This window comes from Gigantopelta aegis, chromosome 3 (assembly GCF_016097555.1).
Source record: "Gigantopelta aegis isolate Gae_Host chromosome 3, Gae_host_genome, whole genome shotgun sequence".
NCBI classification, from domain to species: Eukaryota; Metazoa; Mollusca; class Gastropoda; order Neomphalida; family Peltospiridae; genus Gigantopelta; species Gigantopelta aegis.
This window is the reverse complement of record NC_054701.1, coordinates 41437978-41456503: the sequence shown is the minus strand read 5'-3', so window position 1 is coordinate 41456503 and position 18526 is coordinate 41437978. Positions and strand designations below refer to the sequence as shown.

Here is an 18526-nt window from a genome sequence, read left to right as displayed (position 1 = left end):
GTGAAGAATTAAAACAATATGTATGTTTAATGGTAAGCCTTCTGGCTGTATTTTGCCCATGTTATTTTGTAATATTGTGCATCGACCTTTTGGGACATGGGTATATAGCGCACGTGACAGCCGGAGTGAATCGATTAATGAACCACCTGTTCGGACCGGTACTACAGCCAGATGCGGTCATATAGCAAAAAACTGAGACGGAAATGTTCTCAATTTTGCAGTGAAAATAAATGCTTATATAATGTATGTTCGCAATGGTGTATGTTGTTGGTGCCAACGAGAACCCGTTCTATGGGCAATCTTCACTTGAAGTTGGGCAGTTTAACATGGGTTTCAATGGCAGATGACATCTGTGCAGTGAGACCTAAGTGCAATATGTTACCAGTCGATCATTCTCAGTTGTAAAAAGCTACTTAAAATGAAGGATGGCTGTTACAAAAACGAATTAATAAGATACACCGCTAAATTAAAAATAATTATTACATGAAATGATTTTATTTCAGAAACAAGATTAAATATTTTTTATCAGTTCAAAAATTATTAATAACAGTTTTGATTTTAAGATGTAGTTAGCTTTGTATTTCGATATTTAGATGAAAACCTAATTTTAACTAAACTGGTGTGTCTCAAGATATTTGATACCCGTGTATTAAAATACATATGTAAAAAAGATCTATTCAAATATTATCATTTTCGATTAATATTGTATTAACTGACCATATAGATATATACTTTTATTTGTATATTACCTTACAGATTAAAATAATACGAGTTATACTATATAATTTATAAAACAATGATTATATTACGGAGAACATAATTGGGTTAACACCGCTGCTGTCAAAGCAAATTCATTGATTTGGACATGCAATCATTTGCTTATTCCAAAGCCAAGGGGAAAAGAGTAATAATGGAGTCCTTGCTTTCAAAGTCCTTAAAAATTGCCGCAGTAGTATCTGCATATTGGTAAGTCCATAGTTAATGTTGCTGTGCCTTTCTTGGAACAATCTAAAAAGAACTTACTATTTTTTTTAAATTAAATAATAATAAAAATTCATATCAATAATTTTAGCCAGTGTCATTGCCAGCAATGAAGGCTTAGCCCTGTTAGCCCACAGGCAGTGACATGCCCCAGAACATCAACCTCAGGGATCATGCACATGTGCAGGGGTAGTTCATGAAGATTAACTTTGACTACAAGTGCAAAGCACTTGCAATCAAAGTTAATCTTGATGAACTAGTGCAGGGGGAGGTTTTCAGGGTCGAAACAATTATATTGGCTGTCGTTCTTTCTTTTTTGTTACTTCTTCAAATAATTTTTTTTTTAATCCTTCCTTGTTTTTGTGTTTCTCTCTCTCTCTACCGGCCTCGGTGGCGTCGTGGTTAGGCTATCGGTCTACAGACTGGGTACTGGGTTCGGATCACAGTCGAGGCATGGGATTTTTAATCCAGATACCGACTCCAAACCCTGAGTGAGTACTCCGCAAGACTCAATGGGTAGGTGTAAACCACTTGCACCGACCAGTGATCCATAACTGATTCAACAAAGGCCATGGCTTGTGCTATCCTGCCTGTGAGAAGCGCAAATAAAAGATCCCTTGCTGCCTGTCGTAAAAGAGTAGCATATGTGGTGACAGCGGGTTTCCTCTAAAAAACAAATCAGTGTCAGAATGACCATATGTTTGACGTCCAATAGCCGATGATAAGATAAAAATCAATGTGCTCTAGTGGCGTCATTAAATAGAACAAACTTTTTTTTACTCTCTCTCTCTATTAATAGTATGAAGGTTTTATGCATGCATAGGTGTACAGGCTTTCAATTGTGCATGGTGGCAGCCTGATTTTAGCCCAAATTAAATTTATGCAAATGCCTGAATCTAGATAACAATATTTATTCATATTAGCATTACTCTCATCAACTACATGTATGTAGGGTTGCAAACAAATCACTACACATTTTTACATGGATTGCAATGAATATTGTGGTTAGGATTATGATTAGGATTTTCTTTTTTACTCAGATTTTAGGATTTGCTTCAGCACTGGGGGTGGGGGGGGGGGGCAGTTGGACCCTATGTCCCCCGTCTCGTACGCTTATACATGTATGTTACTTTTTTGTATGTACATTGTAGCTATGAAACATCTGTGACTTTTAATCATGCTAAGCCTTGTACAGTTACCACAGTGTCTTAATTCTTGTACATTAAAACATATATATGTCATGAAAGCCTGCTGAGAGCATGTGGTCACAGACTGTTCCACAGCACTAAAATCCCAAGTAAATGTGTGTACATGGATATAAAGGGAAACTACATGTACTAAATTACAGTAATTTATATAATCTGTATTATGATACTATAATTTGAATAAATCTAATTTATATGGAATACCAATGTACATGTACATATATGCAGGTACATGTACATTGCAAGTACAAATTTAATGTACTTTTTATGCAAATACATATTAAATAAATATAAATTGATCTGTATTTCTGTAAGTTATTAACTTCTAGTTTTATCAGTTGATATCAATTAATGTCAGTTTTAAACTAATCCGTGTAAACTTATGTACCTGGGTATTTCCCACAGGTATTTTTTATTTAATGTTTTTTTGTGGGGGGTTTTAATCCAACTGCCCCCTTTCCTTTCTCTTATTTGAATTCAATCTCATTTTTTCTGAATCTGGCAACTCCTCCTATCTTTCAACTTCTTTTGCCGTCCATCTCCACATCCCAGTCCTTGTCTCTTTAACCACAGCAGGTGCTTGTCTCTTGTAGTTATTTGTGCCACACACTGACACATGCCATATTCTCCATCAGCTTTTAGCTATGGGCTTAGTCTGACCACTTCGGGGAGTGTACAGTAGTTACTATTTCCCACAGATATGTTATAATTAAGTTACATGTGATACAGTCATGGTTGATCGATTTCTTAGCATACACTCAGATACAGGTTATTCTGGTTTCAGTATGCATCAATACTTGTATGTCCATCCTGAAACCATTATGTTAATGGGGCGGAACATAGCCCAGAGGTAAAGCATGCACCTGATGCATGGATAGTTGTTGGTGGTTAAATAAAGAGAAGTCTGTATAATGGCCTTACACGCAAACATTGAGCTATTAAAGGAATGCTAAAGCACAATCTGATTAAAATTAGCTCTACTGGGTCTAGCCAGTAGATCTAACAGCATTGCGTGGACTCCTATGTCCAGGTGACATTTCATCTATTAATAACAATTTAAATATCGACCAATTACACTTTCGCCTTTTATAGTGTTATTCGGGCGCATACAAATTCTAAAAATATCAGGCGAGACTATTTATGCAATAGGCGAACTTGTTGGTCTATTTCAACATTGAAAAAACAGGGGGAAAAGTGCAGTAATAAACTTTGGATTGTATACTAGAATAAACAGATTTTATGGCTATACCATCACGTTTTTTTTTTTTGTCTTGAAGCAAATTTTATATAAAATTTTATATTGCAATTAGTTTCCGGCATACTTCGTAATTCACCCGAATTATTTCGTATACTCTCGGCATAATCCCGAATGTTTTCAAATTACTGGCATGATTTTGCAAGTAAGGTTTTGATTGGTCGAATGAAAGGTCAACTGGACACGAGCTCCAACGGGCTGCTGTTAGATCCACATGTAATAGTGGAGCTAATTTTAATTAGATTGGCTAAAGCAAGGCTTTTGGACTGGTGTGCATATTCAACGATACATAATGCACATTATTGCTTAATATCAACAAGTATAATCGTATAGTTAATTAATAAAACGGTTAAATGTGACGGCTATTATATATAACGGGTGCAGCCATTTTGTACCATCCCAGTGAATACGCCCTCTGGCAAGCTGGTGGTTACGTAATACCTAACGTGTCACGTCAGGAATTAGTCTTCGAACTGAAGAAACAAAACATACCTGATTTTTGCGGATGCATCGCAATGTTCTATAATAATATTCATCCCAGTAACACAACAATGTGTATACATGTATGTGGTTTATTTTTCAATACAAAATAAACCACCATTGTCAAAGTGTTGAAATAACTGTATTATATTTTGTATATAAATTAACCCACGAATTGAAATAATAGTCGGAGTGTTTTCTTGCTTAATTGGTCTTTTCTTTCCGTGGCCTGTACCTGTGGTTCTTGATTGGCAGGTCAGTGTTTCTGCCAGAAATAAATTTTTGGATATGGCGCAATGAAATTGAATGCAACCACAGTCAACAGGGGGTATGGGGGCCTCTCCCACAAAGAAAATGGGTTACTTTTAGGGTTAGGGTTAGGGTTAAGCAAATCATACAATAATGACAAGAGTCATTAATTTTGTAAAAATGTTAACTTAAAAACAAAAACAAAATTGGGTATGGCACCATACCCGTTTTACCCTCTGGCAGAAACCCTGCAGGTGTATATTTAGACGGTCCCTAGACACTGTGTCTAGACACACTAAAAAGACGTGCCTCTTTTATTAAGATCACAGGGTATTGTGTGATAACCTCAAATCGTAATGGACTTTACCAGCTTTATTACTGTAAGTAATTCTGTAAAACCCTTGATTAAGTAGACTTTCCCATCTAAAATCACAAAACTCACCAATTACGTAGTCCCAGAGAAAAGAAAATGATCACTTGGGTATCGTGAGTGGTCGTTTTTGCTCGAAAATATCCTATCAATAGGCCTAATAATATGCATTTTTTCTTTGGTTTTTTAAAAGGAAAAAAATACTATAACTCCATTTCGTTATATTGATGCAAATTGAAATATATTTAGTTAAATAGTTTATTATACTATCAAGTCATTTATGTTGTTTTACATGTCAGGTTGATGAAAGCAAAGCACCTTGTCGTAAAGTAGAGCATTTGTTTACACTGTGCATAATAGAGAAGTTGGACCTGAGCTGACGTCACTTCGCCCCAAGCTATACCACTGGACGTCACAAAAACGTCATTTGTTAAAGTGTCAGTGTGTGTTGGTGGTCCGGATATGCATCTTTCCAACCTTTAAAACACTTTTGGTTGCAGCTGATGCAAACTCTGTTTCTATCAACATACTTAAGACTATAAGACTCCATCATATGCGGTCATGAGGAATAGAAAAAGTACACCCAAGGTGGTGAACATTTCGACCTGGGACCGTATATATATGATGGAGTCTTTTTCTCTCATTCATTCAGTAAATAAACCATTATTTTACACGAACAGACAAAGGTGGCTGAACAAGTAACTTTTTTATTTGATCATTTTATCCTAAATAAACTACACTATCATATTTGCCGTGTTTGTTTCATGTGTTAAATAAAATTTACACTACAAATTAACAAGATAGCTTTTAAAATGAAGGTTTTAATAACAAAATATTAATTTAAAACTGTGTCTAATGACCTCATGTCCACCACCTCACATTAATATGATGTCATATATTACCAACGACGTCATGCTAAACGCATGCACGTGATATCCCATGTAAGATAGAAATTTCTTACATGGCTTTCTTTCACGGGATAGCTCTGTTCCATATACCTGAGGATGAGAGAATAATGGTCTGACCATTACCCAACTTAGACTGGGCTGGGCTGGGAACTCTATTACGTAATGTGCCCATATCCACTTAAGGTTCAGGCATGCCCATCCAAGATTTGGACTCTGACTTTGCCGGGACTCGCCTTGGTGGCATCGTGGTTAGGCCATCGGTCTACAGGCTGGTAGGTACTGGGTTTGGATCCCAGTCGAGGCATGGGATTTTTAATCCAGATACCGACTCCAAACCCTGAGTGAGTGCTCCGCAAGGCTCAAAGGGTAGGTGTAAACCACTTGCACCGACCAGTGATCCATAACTGGTTCATCAAAGGCCATGGTTTGTGCTATCCTGCCTGTGGGAAGCGCAAATAAAAGATCCCTTGCTGCTAATCGGAAAGAGTAGCCCATGTAGTGGCGACAGCGGATTTCCTTTCAAACTCTGTGTGGTCCTTAACCATATGTCTGACGCCATATAACCGTAAATAAAATGTGTTGAGTGCGTCATTAAATAAAACATTTTTTTTTTTTTCTTTCTTTCTTTCTTTCTTTCTTTCTTTCTTTCTGACTTTGCCAGTGACTAACTCCGGTCTCCGGAACGGGAGTAAACTGAAACTGGTGCTACCAATCAACATCAAAGGATCTTCAAATAAATCCATAGACACAGCACATACTATTACCACAGCCTACATGATAAGCCAGTCTTGTGTGCACACGGTGTTCTTATCTTAGAAAGTCAATTGCTATTTGATAAAAGAAGACAGAGCTCTACATGTACATGTATCTCAACTAAAGGGGGCGGGATTTAGCTCAGTCAGTTGAGCATTCGCCTGAGGTGCTTACGTTACAGGATCGAACCACCTCAGTGAATCCGTTCAACTGATTAGGGTTTTTTCTCGTTCCAAACAGTGCACCACAAGTGATCAAAGGCTGTGGTATGTGCTTTCCTGTCAGTGGGAAAGTGCATATAAAAGATACCTTGCTGCATTAGAAAAAATGTAGCAGGTTTTCTCTGTTGACTACGAGTCAGAATTACCAAATTTTTGACATCCAATAGCCGATGATTAATTAGTCAATGTGCTCTAGTGGTGTCATTAAACAAAACAAACTTCTCAACTAAAGTTAACGTTTGTTTTGTTTAACAACACCACTAGAGTACATTGATTAATTAATCATTGGCTATTAGATGTCAAACATTTGGTAATTCTGACATACAGTCTTAGAGAGGAAACCTGCTACAAATTTCCATTAGTAGCAAGGGATCTTTTATATGTACTATACCACAGACAGAATAGCACATACCATGGCCTTTGATATACCAGTCGTGATGCACTGCCCACCAACATGGATTGATCCTAGACCGGCCGCGCATCAGGCGAGTACTTTACCACTGGGCTACGCCTCGCTCCCTGCCCATATCATCATTTAGTTATCAGAGGAAACCTACATATTTCCTAATACAGCAAGGGATCTTTTTTATGCACTTTATGACAGACAGCAAAGCACATACCACAGCCTTTGACCAGTTGTGGTGCACTGGTTGGAATTTAAAAAAAACCCCATTCAATTGAATGGATCTACCGAAGAACGAAAAACCCATTACAATGACACAGATTCCATTAACTAGCACCTTTTGATACTCACTTTGGCGGCTGGGTTGATTTATTTGGTAATTTCGACATAGTCTCAGAGAAGAAATCAGCTACATTTTTCCATTAGTAGCACGGTATCTATTATCTATCCCACAGAGAGGATAGCACATACCATGGCATTTGATATACCATTCCTGGCGCACTGGCTGGAGCGAAAAAATAGCTCAGTGGGCCCACCGACGGGGATCAATACTAGACCGACTGTGCATCAGGCAAGCATGTCACTACCAGGCTATGTCCCTTCCCCTATGTACCTATATTATGCATTTACAAAATGTAGCTACTAGCTAGATGTACTCATCTATTTATATAGCTTTTTTATTTACATTTTTCAGGTTTATATCTATATCCATGGTTTTTGTTAACAAATATCTTCTCAGCAGTAAAGATCTTAAGGTAAGTTCCACCATATTATTTATCTGGTATCGTATCACATATTAGGAAAATCTAGTTTTAAGAATTCAGTCATCTGCCATCCAATTATAAAACCTAGTAATTAATTTTTCACTTGTTTCGAGAATAACATAAAATTTTAAATAGTAATTGTTGTGCTGGATTAAAGGGACATTCCTGAGTTTACTACATTGTAAGATGTTTTCGACTAATAAAATATTTCTACGACTAAACTTACATATTAAATATATTTTCTTGTTTAGAATATCAGTGTCTGTATATTTAATATGTTTCTAGTCGTCTTAATATTTGTAAGAAGCCCAAACAAAATATATTTTAGGAAATTAAATTAAATTTAACCTAGTACAAATATTAGAACGACCAGAAACATGTTTAATATACAGCCACTAATATATTATGCAGAAAAATATATTTAATATGTAATTACAATCGTTAAAACATTTCTGTTGGTTAATAACATCTTAAAAATTGCAGCAAACTCAGGATTGTTCACCAACTGTGATATTTTTCACATCGCTGTTTATATGTTCAGGCGTTCTAGGGTTAAGAACGTTTATAATAAGATTATTGCTTAAACGTTAATGATTCTTGTTAGTAATTTTAAGATGAGTTTAAGTATGACTTTGTAGTATTCAGGGGGAGGAGTTCTTTGGGGTCCTAAATTTTTATAACCATATCTACAGGTAAATTGCTAAAAATATCATCTTAAATGTTCAGTCTAAGAATTCATATCTTTTGATATTTGTTGCTAAAAGAATTAGTCTTGATATAACTGATTACTCAGGGCTCGTACTTAAAGGCATACTGTCACGGATTTAAGGACCTTATTTCTCTAAAAATGAATAATAAATAAAAATTACATTAATTGTTGGAAATCAAATCTAGCTATCACATTACCTTAACTGAACCATGATGGAGTGAAATCCAAGTCAACCCTCTCAGCAGTTTTAGTTTTTGAATTATTGACTATTGCCATAATTCAATTATGTTTACAAAATGTCATTAATAAATGGAGTATGGTGGTTATGAAGATGGTTGAATAAAGTACATTTAGGGACAAATCTAATTATTTTTGTTCCGGTAATACTTTGTTAGACCATTAAATAGGTCAGTGGTCTGTGACAATATGCCTTTAATGATGGAACCAATGGCCACTGCCTTAGTTTTGATATGAATTACCATACATGTAGATTAGGGGTTTTACCAATGGCAATTTTTTGTTACTGGATGAAATTTTTTTTTACCGTTGGTTAAAGAAATAATTTTTAGTTTTTACATTTGTTCATTTGTCAAAGTTACTGGTTTAAAATTCCTGTGGGCAGGCTCAAACTTAGTGTGGGTGAGCAATTTTGTTTATGGTAAAAACATTTCAAAATTACCATAAGTGATGAATTCTTAAAGGGACATTCCTGAGTTTGCTGTATTGTAAGATGTTTTCGACTAATAAAATATTTCTACGATTAAACTTACATATTAAATATATTTTCTTGTTTAGAATATCAGTGTCTGTATATTCAATGTGTTTCTGGTCGTCTTAATATTTGTAATAACGTGAAATAACGTGAAATTTAACCTAGTACAAATATTAGAACGACCAGAAACACGTTTAATATACAGCCACTAATATTTTTTATTCAGAAAAATATATTTGATATGTAATTACACTCGTTAAAAAGTCTATGTTAGTCGATAACATCTTAAAAATTGCACCAAACTCAGGAATGTCCCTTTAAGATCAAGTCCTGTGATCATTAATGTTAGAATCTAAGATACATTACTTTGTACATTACTTCTGTATTAATTGTTATTAATGTTTTGCTAAACTTAAAGTGTACATATATAAATTTCACTAAACCTAAACAAATTATACAAGCATGAAAAAAAAAATCAGTGTAAATATTGTTTTTTAATTATTATTATAATATATTATTGGCTGTACATAATTTAAAATAACTGGGGGAGGAGGGCAATCAGGGAACAGTTATGTTTTATTTTTATTTATTTTAACTTATTTTAATGCTTATTATAGCTTATATCCGATTAAGGTTTAAAGCATGCTGTCATGGGCACACACCTCAGCTATCTGGTCTGTCTGTCCAGGGCAGCGAGTTAGTTGTTAGTGGTTAGTGAGATAGAAGAGGGTGTAGTGATCTTACACCTACCCATTGAGTCGTTAAAACATGCTCTGGGTGGGAGCCAGTATTGGGCTGTGAACCCTGTACCTACCAGCCTTATGTCCAATGGCTTAACCACACCACCACCGAGGCCGGTTGAACAGTTATAAATGGCCTTTTGCAGCTAGTCAACTGCCCCCAACCCTATACTGTATACAGTCCTAGTATGTGTGTACACTTGTACATGTATTTGATTAGTGACACTCATAAAACAAGAGATATTTAGTAATACATATCAGGGCTAGCTCTGGGTGAGCAAACAATTTCGCCAAATTATCTATAAAACTTTAAAAATAACAGAAATTGAGTTATTTTCTAACAAATTATCAAATATTAAAATTTACATGTAATTTTTTTGCCAAATTATAATAAAATTTGCCGATTGTTTTTAAAATTCGCAGTTGGCGAATTTAGCGAGTGGCAAAGCTAGCCCTGCATGTAGAAATGCATATTAGATTATCACTTATGTTTTTGTTTTTTTTGGGTTTTTTTACAGTTGAAAGCTCCACTGTTTATCACCTGGTTCCAGTGTGTAGTGACAGTTTTCTTGTGCGTGCTTCTCAGTTTTGTTGCCCAGTTCATGCCCAATGTTATTAATTTCCCACCTTTCAAGTTTGACTGGAAGTTATGCAGAACAGTGAGTATTATTTTATAAATTTTATTTTTAAAAACCTGCTGTAAAATTGCAGTAATACACAAAATGTATTCCTGCATTATGGAAGGTATGGTGAGGAGGTTTTTTTATATCAAGTATTAGAATCAAGATTCTGTCACAGCTACATAATGACCTACATTGGTGACAGAAGCAATTGTAAATTGAGGGACAATGCAATTACTAAATATAATATACATATACAGTTATTATGTCAATAGTGGTTTTGCAATGATTGTTATTTGGTTTTCTTTGTTTTCCTTACAGTTGTTGGGTTTTTCGGGTTGTCATTAATTTATTCATAACACTTCTTTTTTTAAATTTCAGGTTCTTCCACTTTCAGTTGTGTTTGTAGCAATGATAACATTCAACAATCTTTGCCTCATGCATGTTGGCGTTGCATTTTACTACGTCGGACGCTCATTGACTACAGTTTTCAATGTGGTTTGTATACATTGTGCTTTCATTCATTCAAATAATATTTGTGTTCATATTACTAATTTGTATTGTTTTTTATTTCAGAAAATTATGTACATATTTTGAAAAATGAGGTGCTTAAACATCTGTTTGTCTCATGTTTTCTAAATTTCTGTTATTTTTCAAATACAGCCATAATTGTATGCTAAGGTACCTTATAGCTGTACTTTAAAATTTGCTGAAGTCATTATTCAAACATTCCTTTCCTTTATTACAGATATTGTCCTATGTTATGTTAAAGCAGACAACGTCACTAAAGGCAATAGTTTGCTGTCTCATCATTATTGCAGGATTTGTTCTAGGAGTTGACCAGGAAGGGGTTTCAGGTACGACAGTGCTATTATTGTGAATGATTACAAATTTTGTTTGCTACATGTAGAAATGGAACAGTGTATTTTATAACGAAATTGTCTGTCGTGTCTTCCATGTGCTTGAAATGTTCACTCACATTATTCTCCCATACCTAGATATGTAAAATCAACATATTCTGTGTTTGGAGACGATATATAATAAATCTGTCTTGTACATAGAACCATCTGACCTACAAGCTACAGGCATCTTGCATAACTACGGCCTCCACAAGTTTAAAATATCGGACTTGAGTACTCTTGGGTCAAACTCGACATGAATACCCCAATACCTGACTCATGATAATGAGACTAAGGAATAAAGTAAACTAGCATTATGCATCTTAATTCCAGTGCTGAACATGGATCTCAAATCATGCCATTGTATCGCATTCCACACAGTCGACTTTTGCCATGTCTCATAGCCCTATAATGTAACCGGAGGAAAACATATGACAAAATGGCATTAAAAATTATAATTAAATGAGAGTGCTCTTCCTTAAACGGGTACTCGAGTCCTGTGAACGGACTCGAATCTTGCTAGACTCAGCCTGTGCCAGAGTGCTCGTGAAGACCCTGTGTATAACCAGATCCAGCAAATTTGAGTCTTAATAACAAAATACTCACCGCAGAAGATTGCTCAGACAGATTCATTTTAATTATTTTTAAACAAAACTTAACGTAACAATTGAATGACATTTCAAATTGAGATTTATAACTTTAAAATAAACCATTTGGAAGTATGATCTTTCCACAGATAATAATTATTTTATTACTAATTGACAAGCAAAAACATATGTTTATGAATGATTGTTTGAAAACAAAACAAAACTTAACAATTGCATAACACTTCAAATTGAGGTGTATACCTTTAAGTATAAACCATTTTGAAGTTTGATCTTTCCACAGACAATAATTATTTTAATACAAAGTGATAAGCAAAAACATAATGATGTTTATGAATGATTTTTTTAATTCTCTTTTTTTTTTCAGGGTCTCTGTCTGTGTTGGGAGTCGTGTTTGGAGTGATGGCAAGTGCCAGTGTCGCCATGAATGCCATCTTCACCAAGAAAGTTTTGCCGCTCCTTGACAACAACGTGTGGCAGCTCACGCTCTACAACAACATCAACGCCACTGTCTTGTTTCTTCCGCTCATGCTGATCTTCGGCGAATACAACGAGGTTGTGAACTTCCCAAAACTTGCAGACATCAAATTCTGGAACATAATGATTGTCAGTGGCATTTTTGGATTCGGCATTGGTTACGTTACTGGACTGCAAATCCAGGTTACGTCGCCCCTGACGCACAATATTTCCGGCACGGCGAAGGCCTGCGCCCAGACCGTTATTGCGTGCATATATTACCACGATGTGAAACCGGTGTTGTGGTGGCTGAGTAATCTCATTGTGTTGGGGGGCTCGGGGGGTTACACGGAGGTGAGACGACGGGAGATGCAGGAGAAACACAACGAGGAAAACAAGAAAAGGTTGGTTGACAATGTTGAAGAAGAGGAACTGTTGAAAAAACCATCTAACGTGTAGTGCTGATCTGATCTCTGGGTTGTGTCATCATTTCTATTGTGGGATATTTGTTTAATGTTTTATTTGATGTAGTTTTTATTAACTTTATTTGACAAATATACACTTGTTATCATGTATATATATATGTGTTGTATGAAGCAAATAATTAATTGCATTTACCATCAGTTTGTGAATACTGTAAATCATAAAATAAATGCGAGTAAGATATTAATGTGATGTATGTATTGGTACAATAATTATTTAATGCATTGTATTTTTAAAACAATAAAACCAGAAAAAACCCAAGATAAACAGTAAAATAAAATCCATCATGACCATCTGTTTAAATAAAAGTACTATTTAATATTAATAGACTAATCATGTAGTGGTTAACAAAAAAAGAACTAAACTTTAAAAACAATAGCATTTTTAACAAATGAAACAAACTGTTCATTAGTCGACACTATTGTTGTTGTTGTTCGTCACACTCAACTAGATTTACAAGGTTAGCTCCACAACTTGTAATTTCTGCAGTGCTTTGCATAAGAGGTGGAGAAGATTTATTACCAACTAACAAAACATGGGTAATTTCCATTGGTTTGAATTTCAAAGCAAATACTAACTCTTATTCAGTCATTGTGAGAAAATTTAAAGAAAGATTATTAAATTTACTTAGCATATATAGTTTGCAGTGTGATCTTTTAAATTTGCATTTAACAGACGCATTGTATTAAAAATATGCATTCTTGTTCAAGACCTTCCTAAACATTTTACAATATGAATATTTTACAAATAATATGACAAAACTAAATAATTGTAACTTGTTACCAAACGAAAAATAGGAGGAAGAAAATATGCATTTTACTTTGTACCTGTCCCATCACAATAATATGACGCATTATTTTCCAGCTTTACAATATTACCGGTATGATACTGCTGTACAATACACCAGGTCCCTTGATCAGGGCTAGCTCTGGTACACGCCAAATTCACCATTTGCGAATTTTAAAAACAATTGGCTACTTTTATTTTAACTTGGCGAAAGAATTTGATGCATTAATTGATATTTTGTTAAAAAATTATTTGGCATTTATAAAATTTGGAAGTTTAATAAATAATTTGGTGAAATTTTCTGCTGACCCAGACCTAGCCTTGCTTGAGTATAAAACTATAAATCTTGACTCCTGGCTGTAATAAAGTCTTCCCCATACAAATAATTATGTACTGGTAGTTGAAGTCTTGTGGCTTTCTTAAAGTGGAGGAAGCTTGACTTTAAAATTTTATAAGCAAGGGACCAGGAGAGGGATAGAACTTAGTTTTTAGAATGCTCAACTGGGGTGTAATGAGTTGCAGGACAATCCTCCACAATGGTTCCATTGGATTTATTTACCACTGCATCCAACTGATATACATGTATAACAAAAACTATGGTCAGAACTGTCCTTTTTTTAAGTCCCCAGCATGATCCAGTTTAGACAGGTTACACTGTACAAAGACATATCATGCTGTATTTTGAAAGGAGTACTTGGCCTACAGGATCTAAAACACTAGTTCATTTGACACTTAACAGTGGCGGATCCAGAAAATCTATTTAGGGGGGGCCTCAATGACATGAGCTGGAATGCCAATGGAACTTTGGGGGAGGTTTGGAGGGGATCGTAAAAAAAATGAAAATAACTGTCGCAAAATTTGGGGGGGGGGGGGGGGGGCCTCTCCCATATCTGCCTCTGCTTTATAGACAATGTACTCATTTGGATTTTTAAAACAAACATTTTTCTTGTTAATACAGCAAGGAATTTAAACCATTCCCACCATTCTGGATCCAGTGGCTGGTGATATCTGTAGCCTGAACCGTATTGAGATCTAGGCATGGTGATAAGGAATACCAAGACCCTGAGACCATTACTGATTGGATCATGTTGCTGTATCTTCAGATTGTGGCTTTTTCTCATTTTAGGTTGTTTTTGTTTGTTTTGTTTTTATAGGTGGGTTTTTTTTAGACTTTGTGATATATTGTAGCCTGGAAATATAAATTTACACTTTTACAGTGTATTAGTTATAAATGTTATGTGAACTCTGTCAAAACCAGAATCTGTTAAACCAAATTAGTCCCAGTTTTATAATATTAATCTAAAGTCGACAATAGTCACTTTTCGCACCATTGTTTAGGTTTCGTACACAATACATATAACATATCCAACTGTCATTTTTTGTATATGATATATTTGATAAAAGGTACTTTTTATTTCTTGTATCTTTTAAAATTTAAATGTAATATTTTGTCAGGAATTATAAAAAGTAAAAACATACCAACCTGTAAACAGCATTGTCTGCTGTTATAGAATATTTTAACATGGCGAAGCATTGTAATAATACAGCTAATTTTTAATTTGAATGACCTCAGTATTCCAATGACGTCACTTTACATCTTTCAGAACGCTGAAAAAATTCCAATGCAAAATTGCTATTGAAAATGTTTTGTTTGATCATTACTAATGCACTTGGATGTGTTTGGATGTGATTAAAAAATTGTACCATTTACGAAATTTGGATTTCAAGTGAAATTACGGTGAGATATGCTATATTTATTGTGTACGACGCCAAAACAAGGGTGCGAAAATTTGACTCGTCCACCTTAGCATCTTGTTTGTGTGTGTATGTACGTGTAAACATTTTCTTTTTGTTAATTTCACATAGATTTAGTTTAGACAGCATCAACTGCATGTGGTCAGTATTTCAACTGGGAAAATGATTTTTACTGTTTAACAAAATATGGTCTTTGAACTTCTGTCTAGACGAATTCAATTTTTCCGGTACAATCTCTTTCAAAATATTAATTTGCAAACTGATTTATTATAAATTATATTCATCAATTCAATTGATATTTGGCAAATGGCAACTGAAATCTGGTATGATGTAACTAGATCTAGTTTTCTGTCTTATATATACAATATTATACAGTGAAACCGGTCTAAACTGGACCCTGAACTAACCAGAATCCTATCAAAATTGGCCAAGTTTCATGGACCCAAATTTTATAAACACCGGATCCTGTCAAAATCATATAAATATTAGGTCTCCAGCATGATCCAGTTTAGACAAGTTTCACTGCATATATATATACATGTATAGTACATACCACAGCCTTTGATGTACCAGTCGTGGTGCAATGGCTGGAGCGAGAAATAGCCTAATGGGCCCACCGACGGGGATCGATCCCAAACCGACCATGCATCAAGCAAGTGCTTTAACACTGGACTACATTTCGCCCCTTCTTTGTGATGAAGTCCGGTTTCAAGATGTTGTTAGACACTTGAGTCTAACTTTAACAGTTATATAAGCACTAGGTTGTGTTGACTCTAAGCTGGTAGATCAAATGGTGTGCTGTGTGATACAGTGAAACCTCTCAAGACCGGAACCTCTGTACACCGGAATTCCCTCAAAACCAGACGTTTCACAGAGTCCCTTTTTAAAAACCACGACAGAACTTAACCTTTGTAAACCGGATCCCTCTTAAAACCAGACATTTGTCTTGGTTTCAAGGGTGACCAGTTTAGATGGGTTTCACTGTAGTTTGTGTACATGGCATGTGTGATTACAAGATCTCTCGCAGCTACTCAGCAGGAGTAGTTTACAGTATGTTAAAGTTAAAATTTGTTTTGTTTAACGACACTACTGGAGCACATTGATTTATTAATCATCAGCTATTGGAGGTGAATCATTTTGTCATTCTGACATATAGTCTATATAGAGAGGAAACCTGCTACATTTTTCCATTATTAGCAAAGGAATCTTTTATATGAACCATCTCGCAGACAAGATAGGACATATCACGGCCAGTTGTGGTGCACTGGCTAGACCGAGAAATAGCCCAATGGGTTCACTGACAGGGATCGATCTTAAACCGACCATGCATCAGGTAAACACTTTACTACTGGGCTATTTCATGCCCCCGACCCCCAATATTGTTATGTGTCAGCTGCATGTTTTCTTTAACCATACCAAGGTAGCAAATGACCATAATTAAAAGTGTGCATAATTGTTGTTAAACAAATATTGTTGTTTATATTTATTCAGAACAAACAGTGTTGTAAATAATGTATTTCTCACATGCTGTAAATATTTCGGATGCGAATTTGCCAACATTAATGTTGGGGAGGGGGTATTAACCATTAAGGCTTCTGTGATCACTAAAAACCAATATTTTCTATGTTTTACTGAGTATTGTGTGTACAATTTATATACATCTGCATTCGGATTCTAAATTATTTGACTAACATGTATGTTATATGAAATGTTTTTGAGATTTTTATTTTTAAACTTGTTTCATAAATTTCACAACTTTATGAAGTTATCAAAAGGATAATTCACATTTCCGCACATCTTTCATCATTGGGGCATTTATAACATAATGATATGTATAAGTTCCGTTAACTGAGGATGGAAGGAGAGGTAATTGTTTCAACATATCACTATTCAGGGTTATTCAATTAGATGATGCAAAATTAGTCATTTATTTTCACCCCAACCCATATACCATTATATAATATAATCACACATCCCTCTAAAATTACATAAGGCTGTTCAACCTCCAACTTCATTTTTCCTTTGTCTGCAACATAATTTAACCAATATTATGTTCATAATTTTCTTTTGTTTTACTTACATCAAGATAATACAAGTAACATACTAAATAAAAAATGTCTTGGGTATTAGTAGCTGCATTTACATCATGAATACAAATTAATGAATGGACGATTAACGACACCCAAATATGATTATGAATAAGAATGAGACATTGTTTTTAAAAATATTACACAACTCTTTTTAAAAAATATTGCATAACTCTTTGTGAGATTTTGTAATGCATCCCATTTTCCTGTTAAATTCCCTTGTTTATATTTATAAATAGACAGAATTTAGAATTTAATTATTTTTTTAATCTCTTGCTTGTTATTGTATTATCATTTTATATATATGCAATTATCTGTTACATTTGGGTTTCTATATTGTATGATGGTTCTCAGAAACTGTAGTTACATGTATCTCTGTTGGGTTATTTTCCCCCTGGTTAACCAGTGCTTCACTATACATGTATGTGTGGAAAAGGTTTACAGTATTAAACCCTGTGATATATATTGTCATTCATATGAAATTACATTCTGCATCTTTTTAGTAAAAGGGTTTGGTATGTCCTGCCCTGTATAATATTTTATAAAACATACATTGCTGATCATCAGTAAGAGTAGCCCACTAATAAACTTACTAGTTATATTAATTCTAAGAATTCACATATTCATTACATTGAATACATTCTAGTGGCAACCCAATTGGTATTTGTCCCATGCTTTTATGTGTACAGTAATGTAACATTATCTACAATTTCCTGCAAGTCCTCTGGATCCATCTCATGTGTTTGATATGTCAGTATTAGGGATTATTTTTATATTCAGCTCAGGTTATGTGGTTAACAATAAAGAAGTCCATTCAGATTTTTTTCAATTCAGTCCATTAATATCAGGGTTGCCTACAGACCAGGGTAAATAAGATGTTACTCTCCCTTGTTAAATATAATGTTATGAACTGACACGTATACATGTACAGTAAAATACTCTTATAATGAACCGCAGGGGACCATGATAGTTAGTTCATTATAGCAGTAGTTATTTGTACACATTTGCATAAGTTGGTTATTATTGTATAGGGAGATAAAAGAGAACTTTACAATCAGTTTGTTCTATCAGGGCTTCTAGAATTT

General features: G+C 34.7%; 1 protein-coding gene across 1 annotated transcript; it reads left to right on the top strand.

Moving 5' to 3' along the window:
- Nucleotides 1–850: 850 nt before the first annotated feature.
- Nucleotides 851–18526, top strand: LOC121368058 (GDP-fucose transporter 1-like). The gene is made up of 6 exons (XM_041492582.1): nt 851–966; nt 7520–7580; nt 10269–10409; nt 10752–10868; nt 11119–11227; nt 12242–18526. Exons 1-6 carry the CDS (start codon nt 866–868, stop codon nt 12787–12789), a joined length of 1077 nt encoding a protein of 358 aa, XP_041348516.1. The 5' UTR covers nt 851–865; the 3' UTR covers nt 12790–18526.

What these genes read in the sequence shown, in the direction of transcription:
- LOC121368058 (XM_041492582.1), top strand. Translation starts at nt 866, where the DNA reads ATGCAATCATTTGCTTATTCCAAAGCCAAGGGGAAAAGAGTAATAATG. An exon ending in TCAGCAGTAAAGATCTTAAG is followed by an intron (nt 7,581 to 10,268) that starts GTAAGTTCCACC and finishes GTTTTTTTACAG; the next exon opens with TTGAAAGCTCCACTGTTTAT. An exon ending in TGACCAGGAAGGGGTTTCAG is followed by an intron (nt 11,228 to 12,241) that starts GTACGACAGTGC and finishes TTTTTTTTTCAG; the next exon opens with GGTCTCTGTCTGTGTTGGGA.